This window comes from Pteropus vampyrus, unplaced genomic scaffold, assembly GCF_000151845.1.
Source record: "Pteropus vampyrus isolate Shadow unplaced genomic scaffold, Pvam_2.0 Scaffold279, whole genome shotgun sequence".
NCBI classification, from domain to species: Eukaryota; Metazoa; Chordata; class Mammalia; order Chiroptera; family Pteropodidae; genus Pteropus; species Pteropus vampyrus.
In genome coordinates this window covers 467,221-480,108 of record NW_011889060.1, presented here as the reverse complement: position 1 = coordinate 480,108, position 12,888 = coordinate 467,221, and the positions used below count along the sequence as shown (strand labels likewise).

Genomic DNA, 12,888 nt, shown 5'->3' with positions numbered 1-12,888 from the left:
GAACAATGAGCGAGTTGTTCTGTTCACACAGGCACCAGCCGGGCGGAGTGCCTGAAGCCGGGTCAGCCCAGTGGACGCAGGGTTCTGGAAGGGCTCCCGTATCCTTTTGCTGTCACGAGCTTCGGGAAGAATCTGTATTACACGGACTGGAAGACGTATGTCAGCTGCCGCGGTGCGGTGTGGGGGAGGGGCCTGCCCCGCCACCCGGGGCCCGTGGGAGGCCAAGCCCTCCCCATCCGCCTCTCGGGGTGACCTTCCAGCCTCCGAGATGCCCCTCGGCCTTGGCTTTCTGGTGGTCAGGAGAAGGGTGAAGACAAGGGAGGCGCCATCTATCGTGTGGACGCTGCAGGAAGGGCGGCCTGTAACTTGGGCCTCTGAGCACGTTGTTCTTTCCCCAGGAGCTGGCCCAGGGTCCCTGGCTGGCGGGCTTCGTGCCCGCTCCGTCCCCTACTTCACCATTGTTCTTAAACTGCAGGGTGCCACAGTCCCTTCTGGACCTCCCCTTCCTGCAAAAGGGTCAGACTAAGCAAGCGGCTGAGGCCAGACGCATCTGTGTAGAAAGCAGATTTCCCAGCTGGGAATTTAGTGCCAAAGGGGAGAGCCAGCTGATCTTTGTCCCTTTTTAAGACAGGAACGCAGGCTTGACCTGCCTCAGGAGGAGGGAGGGAGGGCTCGGAAGCAAGGCCGGTGCCTATGGCCTCCAGTTCATCCCCAAGACCACGAAAGAGGCTGCTCTTTCCTGGGGCGTCAGGGGTGTCTTACTCTGCCTTCGGTTTTCTGTAGGAACTCCGTGGTCGCTGTAGATCTCGCTATTTCCAAAGAGGTGGACGCCTTCCACCCCCACAAGCAGGCCCGGCTGTACGGCATCGCCACCGCCCTGTCTCAGTGTCCCCAAGGTAACTCCCCTGTGCCCTTGCCATCCGGGGCTGAGGGCGCCCACATCTGGCTGCTCCCCGTGCGGCCTCTAGCGGCCCTGACCACATGGCAGGGGAGACACAGCCTCTTCCATCGAGGGTCTTCGTTATTTCATGGGCGAGCCAGATGAATCAGTAGAAGACCTTGGGGAATGCAGTGGACACGGGTGGGCCTGGAAATCCATGGTCTGTAGGTTCCTGACAGGAACGTGAGCCGTGGATCTCCACGCTTTGAAGTCCATTCTTGGGCCTAATGGCACCAACAATGGTTAACAGTAATAGTAATTACAAACGTGGACGTGGCGTTTACTGCGAGCTGGGTACTTTACATAGATGAACTCCCTTAGCATTCTATGTGCTTTGTATTCATTAGCTCATTTAATCGTCACTGCAGCCTGTTGAGGTAGGCACTATTATTATGCCCATTTTATAAATAAAAAAAACTAAAGCCACTAGCCCAAAGGCACACAGCTCACAGTAGGGAAGTGGGTGTCTAGGCAGCCCGCTCCAGAGTCTATGCTGCCTCTCCCCTAACCCGCTCTCCCTCTTGGCTTCCCTCCTCCCCACAGTCAAGTGCAAAGCCAGCGGGCCAGCCAGATAAAGGGTACTTTGTGCTTTAAAATTCCAACTCCAAGTTACAATCAGAGTAGGATATCTCCCTGAGATCTGTTAATAATGGCAGTGGTGAATCTGCAGAGGCCCCAGATCAGGAATCGGGGTGTTCGCCCTTCAGGCAAATCCCCAATGATGAGGAAACAGCCAAGAACTAAGCTTAGCCGAGTGCCTGGTGCAGCCTTCCCTGTTCCCCTGGAGCCCCCCTCCCCACCGAGACTGGCCTCCCGGAAACCAAAAACGGGGTCTGTCGTGGAGGCCACACTGTTAGAGGGCTGTGGAGCTGACCTCTGCCTTTCCCAGGTAACAACTACTGCTCAGTAAACAACGGCGGCTGCACCCACCTCTGCCTGGCCACCCCCGGAAGCAGGACCTGCCGCTGCCCTGACAACACCCTGGGAGTTGACTGCATTGAGCGAAAATGAAGAGAAGCCTGTCTCGTTCCCTCTCCAAGTAGTTCACAGCACCCTACTTGAAAGGGTCCAGACGAAAACTGTCTGACCTGGGGGCTGCGTGGCCACCAGCCGGAGCCTCGACAGCGTTCCCCTCACTGTTCCCCCAAACACATGCTTCTGGAATGGGAGTGTCTCTACCCCTAGGCAAAGACAGAACCGCGGCCCCAACCCTCACACAAGTGTATACGCCCAGGCAAGGGTAGCTAAAGGCGTAAATCAAGGGAATGTCTATAGGAATTTCAGTGGGTAGTCAGATGTCTGAGGGTAGGGATTCTTTTGATGTGCCTTAAATTACACCAAAGATTACCAAAATACTCCTTTTTGCCCAAAGTGCCTGGATCCCAGCATCTGGTCTCTTGGGCAGAGCGGCCCCCTGCTGGCACCTGGATCCAGCCTCCCTGAGGAGACCCCGCTGAGACCCAGGCTGGGCTGGCGCCCGTGATGACCACTCAGCCCCTCACCTCTCGCCTCCATCGTGAAAGCCAGGCTGCAGTCGACCGTGAGCCTGCTGCCCGCTCGTGGCCCCCTCCACCCGTGGCCCTTGGTGGGTGAGTTCTCCTCCAAGGGCACAGTCCGGGAGGGCCAGATCGGGCATTTACACCAGTGATCTGGACCCTCTACTGCTCACTGGTGTGATTCAAGGGACCATCGCCACATTTCGTGTTTCTGCTTCTTCGATTTGAGCTGATGATCAGCTAATGTCATATTTTTATCGGCCTCTTCCCGGAGTCCTAAAACAGTAGATTTTGAATAGAAAGTTGAGGTGAGGAGTTAGATTCAGTAAAGACTAGGAGCAGGGAGCAGAGAAGGCTCAGTGGGAAGTATTGCAAAGGGACCGACCAGGAGCAGGAGTGGGGGACCCAAGAGGAAGGTGGGGGACGGGATTCAGCAGTGGCAATAAGAAAAACCCTTAAATAACTCCAAAGGGAAAATGGTACGTTTTGCCCAAGAACACTTATACCCGAGGACATGGACAGATTTGCCTGATCTTCTCCTAGGGAAGAGAGGCCCCGCCCCCCATCTTGTGCAAGCCCCGGTCACTCAGCCCCTGGCCCCCACTGTCCCCCGGCCCCGACCTTCCCTCAGCCCCCACTGCCGCAGCCTTTGGAACCTAAAGGGAGAGAGCCTTTCTGTGAATAATCAGAGTTTGTTTTGAGAGGCAAACATATCCCCAAAGAATCACAAGGTTTGGGGAACACATGGGTCTTTTATATAGCTCGACCCCTAAATTAGTTTCACTTTCTGTTTATATTTATCATTCATTCCATATCAAGCCTTGTATATCAAATGTTTTGTCATGATTTTGTATAATTTTTTTATAACTTCATGTTACTAAATTCATTCTAAAGTTTTTTAAATGGTAAATTCTTAAGCTGTGGAAACCACTGAAGGTGCTTAACTGGGCCCCAGACTCACAGGTGTTGGGCGATTCCTCGAGTTTACAGCCAAATAAGTACTAGTGCAGAAAATAAAAGAAATTTTTGTTAAAAAATGTGTCTCTAGTTTGAATGAAGATCTTTAATGTCAGAAGGCTGATAAACAATGGCAAGATGGCCGTTCGATCATCTCAAACCTGAGGAACCCTCAGCGTTTGTTTCCCAAACGAGTCCACAGAAGACCTACGGGCTCGTAGTGGACTTAAACGTTAACTCGATCATAGGCCCCAAACTACCCTTTTTGAATATTTTCATATTTTAGAAAATTTCAGCTGCAGGCAATAGAGTTTCCTGATTCAGTTCCTCACCTCCGGGAGGAAAGGCCGCTTTCCTGGCACTTGTCCTGGAACCAGGGGTCTGTTCTAAGCTGCCACCAATGGCAGTGCCACCCGTGCTGGCCCCTGGATGGGATGGGAATGGGCCTTTGGCTTAGAGCGAGGGGGGTTCAGAGGTGGCAGGGATGCGGTGCTCAGAGCCACAGCTGCGGAGAAGGGCCTTGGCACATAAGGGTCTGCTCGTGACACGACAGTCAGCGGACTCGGTTACCGCCTGCCCGTGTTAACTTTCTCGAGGGGACACCTTATATTAGGGCTAAAACTCCCAGAGTTTTATTCCGGTCATAAAACCTAGTTACCTAAAGGCAATGTCAGGGAAGATGGAGGATTAGGAAGCTCCAGGAACCCATCCCTCTCTCAAAGCAACGCCTGGACCGGCGGCGGTGTCTGAAGAAACGGCTCTGGACTCTGGGTCCAGTAGAACATTTGTAGTGCCCAGGAGAGAGCTTGAAGAGGTTGGTAAATTTTCTCAATTTCAGCTTTCCCTCAGTCGCGGCCACCGTCCCCCAGCCCCATGGCAGTCAGCTGTGGGGACAGTAGCCCACGTTCCCAGCGTGGCTCGTTGGAGCCGGGGTGGCCAATAGGACCTTGTTCTCCAAAGCTCAGGGCTGTGGGTTCCTATTGGTGATGCTCCTTATAATCGTTGGGGGCGGGGGGACAGCACAGAGGGAAAAGTCTTCATGACATTGGATTTGGGTGGCAGTGATTTCCATGACACCAAAAGCACAAGCAACAAAAGAAAAAAAAAATAGACAAATTGGTTTCATCAAAATTAAAAACTTGTGCATCAAAGGACTCTCAAGAGATTGAAAGGCAACCAACCCGTGGAAGGGAGGAAGTAGCTCCAGATCCGACATCTGATAAGGGTCAGGATCCAGAATGTGTAAAGAAATACGACTCAACACTAACAACTCAGTTCAAAAACGGACAAAGGATTTGGATAAACTTTTTTTTTAAAGAAGATACAGATGGCCAATAAGCACATGAAAAGACGCTAACATCATTAACCTTTAGGGAAACGCAAATCACAACCACAATGATATCACTTGACACCTATTAGGATGGTATAAAAAAAAAAAAACAAAAAAAAAACCACCCAGAACCTCAAACCGGAAAATAACACGTTGAGGAGGATGGGGAGAATTGGACCACACGACCAGCAGGAATATAAAACGGTGCAGCCACCACGGGGGAGTCTCACGGCTCCTCAGAAAATTACCAACTGACCCAGCGACTCCTCTCCCTGGTCTACACCCAAAGGAATCGGGAATCGGAAGCCGGGCTCGAGCAGATACCTGTCCGCCCTGGCAGTGTCCCGCCCCGCACTCTGCAAGGGTCCCAGGAGCCACTTCCTCCCCTGGCGGTAACAGCCCCTGGCACTGTCCCCTTGGACTGCAGCGTTCCTGGGAGGTCCCCACACGAATAACACGAATAAACCCCCCTCAAATTACCCTAATGTGGGGGCATCCGTCTTTTGTTGAAACCCAGCTGATTCGAGTCCGTAACTCTCTCTCTACTTTTGGGGATGTTTGCAAATGTCTGTAGTTTTAGAAAAACATGAAAAAGCTCTCTTACACTTACGCCTCACATACACTCGTGTGCAATTAGGATGCATTCTAGTTACAGTATACCCAGCAGGTATGAATTATACGAATGCACGAAAAAGGTACAAAATGAGCCCCAGGTGTCTCCATGGCTCATTGGGATTTTCAGACTGACCCTGCATGGCAGACAGCTTAACCCGCTCAGGAGAGGAGTTCTGGCTCCACACGGTAATTCCCGTCTCTCCCGGCTCAGACTCAGCAGTATTTGGGCGTGTGGCTGCCCCATCCCCGCTCAGGGATCTCCCGCAGACCCAGATCTCACCCCCGGAGCTGCGGACCTGGCGCTTAGGTCGCCCGCAGCCTGCCCGGCCCATCCCAGCGAACACCCGCTCCAAGGCTGGGGCCTGCTCGCGGCCGCCTCCTCCATGGTCTCCGGTCCCCACGGGTCGCCCCGCGGCCTCCTCATCCCGGCCACGCGTACCGCAGAGGCACCTTCAGCCTTCCTCACCCCTCCACAGACAGGCGGGGGCAGCGTCTTCCCTCCAAGGGAGGTTTGGTGGGCTGCCGGCTTCCCTGGCTGCCCTTTCTTTGGGGGCCGCCCTGCAGAGGCCCGTGGGGACACGTGCGGGGCCTGCACCCACTTGCAGGCTCCCTGTCCCCGGAAAGAGCAACCCACCGTGGCCCCCCACCCCCTACCTGGTTGCGGGCTCTTCTGGGTGCTGTGAGCAGTGGGGGCCCCTCTGCGTGCAGACAGGGCCTGGCAGGCTGTCTGTCGCACACTTTGTCCAAGGTCATTCCAACCATAGCCCTCCTGGGAGCAGACGGAGTCCCCGTGGTGAGTCCCAGAGGCAGGGGCCGCGGGCGGGGAAGGGGGCTGTGTAGAGAGCAAGGGTCACGTGGTCCTCCAGCTGCTGGCCCTCCGGGTCCCAGGCACTGACGCCCTCTGCAGCCCCCGACTGCCGCTGCCCTCTGCCTCTTCACGGGCGTCCAGAGAGGGCCCTGCTGGGGCAGAGCTAACCCCCATCCCTCACCTCCCTCCACAGCACCACCCAGGTAGTGCGTGAGGGTGACAGACACCCCGAAGCGGCAAGGGACCTGGGAACCATAGTAAGCGGCCCTGTGTTCCCATCCTCGCTCCTCTGCCCTCGGGCCTCCCTGCCCTGCAGCCCCATGGGCACCCTGCTCTGCCGTCTGCACCACGTGGTGGTCCCCCTACCTACCCCCTTCCCCAGGGGCCCCCACTCCAGGATCCTGTCCTCTGCCTCCAGTCTGGGTTGTTCAGTCCAGGGCGGTCAGTAAAAGACTTTTAAGAACAAAGTCATATCGCTTTATGATAACACTTCATGGGAAAAGGATACAAGGAGAGAGTCATTGGATCGTCAGTCGTTTACACAGCTGATGGCGATGTGAAATCATGGTCTTGGGTTCTGAGGACACATTTGTCAGCGATGCGACAGCTTTATTTAAACGTCAGTATGGACATCGCTTGAAATTACATCTCTTTGTGACTAAGCAAACTGTGATGAAAAATGTTTTGAAGACAATAAAAATGTAAGGGGAAACCTTTTAGTGGGGACTCAAGAAAACACATTTGAAGATGTGGAAGTTGGAGGAGACAAAGCCAGGGGACCTCCTTGGCAGGACTGTCACTGCCCGGCTGTGGGTCTGAAGCGGAGCCCCGGCTGTCCCCTTCCCACTTGGCTCGGGTTAGGGGACACTGCCAAAAGCTTCAGTCCAAAGGGTGAGAGCCCCTTACGATGGAGAAGGACCCCTACGAGGGGCCCTTGTTGGAACAACACACAATTGAGAGGTGAAAGGGCCAAAAAGGCTTGATCGACACGCTGTAGGATTGGCTTCCTGGTTGCCTGAAGCGCAAGTGGGGATAGATGAGCCCAGGTGACAGCCTGAGCCTCGGCAGGTGTGACTCCCATGTCACGCCAGGCAGTTCTTATCAGAGGCAGTTTCAGAAAATGCCACTAGAGGGCAGGAGAAGCCTCTCCATGTCTCCCTGGGCGGGGTCAGCGGCGTGAGAGGTTGGGGGAGGGGTGGGGCAGAGGTTGAGGTTCCCAGATTAACTTCCCCAAAAGCAGCGGGGTCAGGCTCTGCCATCGTCCTGCTCAACAACTTTCTTAACTTTAGTTGCCTAATCTACAACCAAAGGAAGTCCAAATGTTACAGTTTCCCAAATGTCTTCAAGCCTCTTCATTTTAATGCAGATTTCCCCCAAAAAAGCCCAGAGTCATCTCTTACTCAATAAACATTTACAACATCTGTGGCACTCCTGCCACAGCATCCCCAAGTGTGTTTTTTTTAAATTGTGAAATTTATTGAGGTGACATTCATTAATAAAATCCTGTATGTTTCAAGTATATAGCTCAATGATACATCATCTCTATAGTGCATTATGTGTTCGCCACCTAAAGTCAAACCTTCCGTCACCATATATATTGACTCCCTTTACCCTTATTAATCACCCTCTTACCCCTTCCCCTCTGGTCACCCCTAAACTGTCGTCTATGTCTGAGTTTTTGTTTGTCTTGTTTGTTTGTTCCTTTCGGTTTTATATCCCACATGTGAGTGAAATCACATGGTTCTCAGCTTTTTCTGTCTGGTCTATTTCACTTAGCAAGATAATCTCAAGATGCATCCATGTTCTTGCGAAAGGCAGTATTTCATCTTTGCTTATGGCTGAGGAATATGCCATTGTATGTATGTACCACAGCTTCTTTATCCAATCATCGATCACAGGACACGTCGGTTGTTCCCGTGTCTTGTCCACCCGGCACAATACTGCAATGAACATCAGGGCTTATATGTCTTCACAGATAAATGTTTTCAAATTTTGGGGGTAGACACCCAGAAGAGGAATTGCTGGGTCATATGGTAATTCTATTTTTTTTTTTTTTTTTTGAGGAACCTCTATACTGTTTTCAATAGTGGCTATACCAGTTTATATCCGCACTCCCCCCCCAACAGCATACGAGGGTTCCCTTTTCCCCACAACCTCTCCAACACGTGTTATTACTTGTCCTGTTGATGGTAGCCATTCTAACAGGTGTGAAGAGGTAGCTCATTGTGGTTTGATTTGCCTTTCCCTAATGGCTAGTGAAGTTGAGCATCTTTTCATATTCTATTGGCTATTTGTATATCTTCTTGGGAGAAGTGTCTGTTCAGGTCCTCTGCCAATTTTTTTTTTTGATGAGGGGGACTGTTTGGTTTTTATGTTGTTGAGTTGTATGAGTCCTTCATGTATTTTGGACGTTAGCCCCTTATCGAAGGCGTCGTTTACAAATACCTTCTCCCGTTCAGTTGGTTGCCTCTTCGCCTTGTTGATGGTTTCCTTCCTGTGCAGAAGCTTTTTAGTTTGATGTCGTCCCATTCATTTATTTTTGCTTCTATTTCTCTTGCCTTTGAGGTCAAATTCATAAAATCCTCTCTAAATCCAAGGTCCATAAGTTTAGTACTTGTGTTTTCTTCTACATAATTTATCGTTTCAGGTCTTACGTTTAGGTCTCTGATCCTTGAGTATCCATTCGACTTTTTGTGTGTGGTGACAGATAGCAGTCTAGTTTCACTCTTTTGCATGTGGCTTTCCCATTTTCTCAGAACCATTTATTGAACAGGCTTTCTTTTCCGCATTGTATGTTTTGGGCTCCTTTGTTGAAAATTACTCAGCCGTATATATGGGTTTATTTCTGGGCTCTCATTTCTGTTCCATTGGTCTGTGTGTCTGTACTTCTGCCAACACCACACTGTTTTGATTGTCACTTTGTAGTATAATTTGAAGTCAAGCAGAGTGATACCTCTGGTCTTGTTCTTTTTCCTTGGGATTGCTTTGGCTATTTGTGATTCCATACAAATCTGATGCTTTTTTTGTTCTATTTCTTTAAAAAAAAAATGCCATTGGGATTTTGATGAGTATTACATTAAATCTGTGTATTGCTTTGGCTACCATGGCCATTTTAACAATGTCGATTCTTCCAATCCATGAGCACAGAATATCTTTCCATTTCTCTGTGTCTTTTTCAATTTATTTTAATAATATCTTGTGGCTTTCAGTGTATAGGTCCATCACATTCTTTGTGAAGTTTATCTCTAGGTATTTTATTCTTTTTGTTGCAACTATAAAAGGATTTTTTTAAAATTTCTTTTTCTGAAATGTCGTTGTTAGTATATAGGAACACGATTTATTTTTCTACCTTGATGTTGTAACTTGTAGCCTCACCGTATTTGTTGTTTCTAATAATAGTTTTTTGGTGGAGTCCTTAGGGTTTTCTATATAAAAAATCGTGTCATCTGCAACACGTGACAATGTGACTTCTTCGTTCCCATTTTGGATGCTTTTTATTTCTTTCTCTTGCCCGCTTACTTTAGCTAGGACTTCCAATACCACACTGAGTAAGAGGGGTGAGAACGGGCATCCTTGTCTCGTTCCTCAGAAGGGGGCTTCTGTGTCCACCCAAGTCTATTCATTTCTTCCAGGACCGGAAGCCAGGAACAGAGTCCTCCTCAGAAGGTGCCAACCCTGCGGACACCTTGAACTTGGACTTCTGCCTCCAGAGCTGTGAGACCAGACGTTTCTGTTGTATAAACCCCTCTGTCTGTGGTACTTTGTTACAGCCGCCCTCAGACACCAGTGCACACGTGATGTGTTCACTAATACGCAAGTGACAGGCTCCACCTCAATCCTTACCCATATGGGAGTTCCTGGTCATCAAAGAGCATGTGGATTTCAGAAGGAAGGCAACCTCAGCCGCGAGCATGCGGGGTCCCCAGCTGGGAGCTCCCACGTCCACGGCTCCATCCGAACTCAGAACACCCCCTTGCGTTAGACGGTGTCAACCCCGGTTTGACCCAGAGCCCCTGTGGCTGGGATCAGTGTTCCCCACAAGTGATTGCAATGTGCAACAGGGTGTGAAGCACTGAAAACAAATCCCTGGAAAAATGAAATAAACCTGATGGGATTGGGTTGCACCTGTGGATCACCCTAGGGAGAACCGCCATCTTAATAACATTGCGGGTCCCTGGCCATCAGCACGGACCGTCTCTCCGTTTGTTTAGGAGGAGCTGCGCTTTGAGCACCTGTTGTGCTCTGCCCATGGCCTGAACTGCGTGTGTTCTGCATTTACGGACGTTTCCACTTCACTCTGATTTCCCTTCCCACTATGAGGGCGCCGACAGCCCCTAACGTGCTGGTTTAGGGCATTTCATTGGCATAATCGGTGCCTTCAAAAAGGGAGATCGAGTTATCTCTAGTAACCTGGAAATCTGTTCAAAATGTGAGGTGAGCGAATGAGGGAGCCGCAGACACTGCGCGTCCCACAGCCTGCTCTCGTACCGCCTGGAAGGAGACATGTGAACTTGACCGCGGTTCGCTCTGGGGAGAAGGATTTTACGTGTTCATCCTGGACTCTCTGCTGCTGTCATTAGAACGCATCACATTCACCGTGAAGAGAATTCAGGCTGAGAGCGATGGGGGCAGAATTACTTCATGCTGCCGATTGCAGAAACGTGCAAATGGGAAGTTCCCATTTGGTTCCCCTTCAAACTGTAGTGACCGTGGAGTCGTTCTGCCCTTCGAGGGTCACTGTGCGTGCTGTGCCTTGCAGGGCGAGGACCGGGGAGGACGCGGCACACACGGCGGGAGCAAACTTGCACCCGTGGCACCCCAGGTCCTCTGCCAGGCTGATCGTGAGGGGAGCACAGTGCTGCCCTCGAGATCACGCTGTAGGTGGTCCCTCTGGGTGTGCCAGCCATTGACGCCCTCACCAGCGCTGCTTCGCCCGTGGCTACTGCAGGCCCTGCAGCAGTTCCTGTTGGGGGACAAAAGCCCCATATGAAAGTGACAAAGAGGAAGTGACGGCTGTGGCAGTGAGAGTGGGGGGGAGGAAGGCCATCTGCGTGTTGTCCTTCGGGGATGGGATGCTCCTGGGCTTGCGGCGAAGGCTCGGCAGGACGGAGGCCGCTCCCTGGTGCTGCCTCGGGGGCCCCTGGAGACCGCGGAGTGGATGAGACCTCCGCCCCGACTCTCCTCCTCCTTTCTGTCATCACCCCTCTCCCCACAGCCACCTCCGTCCGCTCCACACCCACCCTTCCCACGCCGAACGGAAATGACCTAGTTCATGTCCACTCCCCAGACAGGCCTGTGAGTTTTCTGAAGGCAAGAACTCAGTCTCACTCGTCTTTAATTTCCTAATGTCTAGAATCATGCAGGGCACATACCAGGTACACCTTAATGCTGGGCGGGTGGACAGATGGACCGATGCAGCTAATGCGCTGAGAGCTGCCATGTCCCCACCCCAAATCAACATTCCTCCAGCCCAAACGCTTTCCCACTGCCGAGATGCGTCCGCACACATCAGCCTGCTGCCCAGTGAGTGTGGGACACACAGGCGTGTCTCACTGCACACACAGAGAACACCCTGGAGACATGGGGTGTCCATCCTCATTGGCCCCCCGAGTGTCTGAAAACAGAGCGGACTTACGAGAAGGAGAGGACGAGCCGCAGATGGGGAGAAAATGTTTACAAAACACACGTCTGCTAAAGAACTGGTATCTAAAACACACAGAGAACTCTTAACGCTCAACAGGAAGAAGGAAAACAAATGGCCCGATTTAGAAAATGGGCAAGAGATCCAAACAGACACCGCGCCAAAGGAGATATACAGATGGCAAACAGCGTGTGGAAAGATGGTCAGCATCGTATATAATTAGGGAATTATAAATTAAGACAATGATGAGGGACCAGGACACGCCCATCAGAACAGCCAAAATCTAGAACTCTGACGACACCAGACACCGGGGGGGATGTGGAGCAGAAGGGACCCTCACGCACTGCTCGTCGGGACGCGAAAGGGAGCAGACACTCTGGAAGACACTTCGGCGGTTTCTTACAAAACTAATCGTGCTTTTACCATACGATCCAGCAATCACGCGCCTTGGCATTTACCCAAAGGAGCTGAAAACACGTCCACACAAGACCTGCACCTGGATGTTTACAGCAGCTGCGTTTTTAATTATCAACACTTGGAAGCGACCAAGATGTCTGACAGTCGGTGATGAATAGTAAACTGTGGTCCATCCAGACAATGGGATGGGATTCGGTGCTAAAAAGAGATGAGCTATCAAAGCGTGAAAAGATGTGTAGGAACCTCGAATGCCTGTTACTCAGTGGAGCAAGCTGATGTGATTCCAGCTCTATGATGTTCTGGAAAGAAAACATGATGGAGACAGTTTAAAAATTCCGTGTTTCCGCGGTTGCAGGAGAGAAGGCTGACTGGGAGGAGCACAGAGGGTTTTAAGGGCAGTGGAACGATCGTGTAGGACACTGTAGTGGTCTTTTCGAACACCGGACACAACCCACAGAATGTACGATGTCGAGAGCGAATCCTGACGTGAATCACGGACGTTCGTCAAGAGCAACGTGCAGCGCCGGCTCATCCACCGTGATGCACGTCCTACACTGACACGCGGCGTAAATAACAGGGCAGCTGTGCATGGGACTGTCCTGAAACGCACAAAACAAAATACGGTCAAATCAAAGGTTTCATTTGGGGACTGGAGATCAAAGTGCCGAAGTTGTCATAGAAGAC

The 12,888-nt window shown here is 51.4% G+C and overlaps 1 protein-coding gene across 1 annotated transcript in view; it reads left to right on the top strand.

Moving 5' to 3' along the window:
• NID1 (nidogen 1) overlaps positions 1 to 3,475 on the top strand; it is a 49,865-nt gene extending 46,390 nt beyond the window's left edge. The window contains exons 16-18 of the mRNA XM_023520820.1: positions 32 to 155; positions 784 to 896; positions 1,830 to 3,475. Of these exons, the coding sequence (XP_023376588.1) occupies positions 32 to 155; positions 784 to 896; positions 1,830 to 1,951 (359 nt within the window). The 3' untranslated portion in view covers positions 1,952 to 3,475. The remainder of the gene's footprint in view (positions 1 to 31; positions 156 to 783; positions 897 to 1,829) is intronic.
• The last annotated feature ends 9,413 nt before the right edge of the window (positions 3,476 to 12,888 follow it).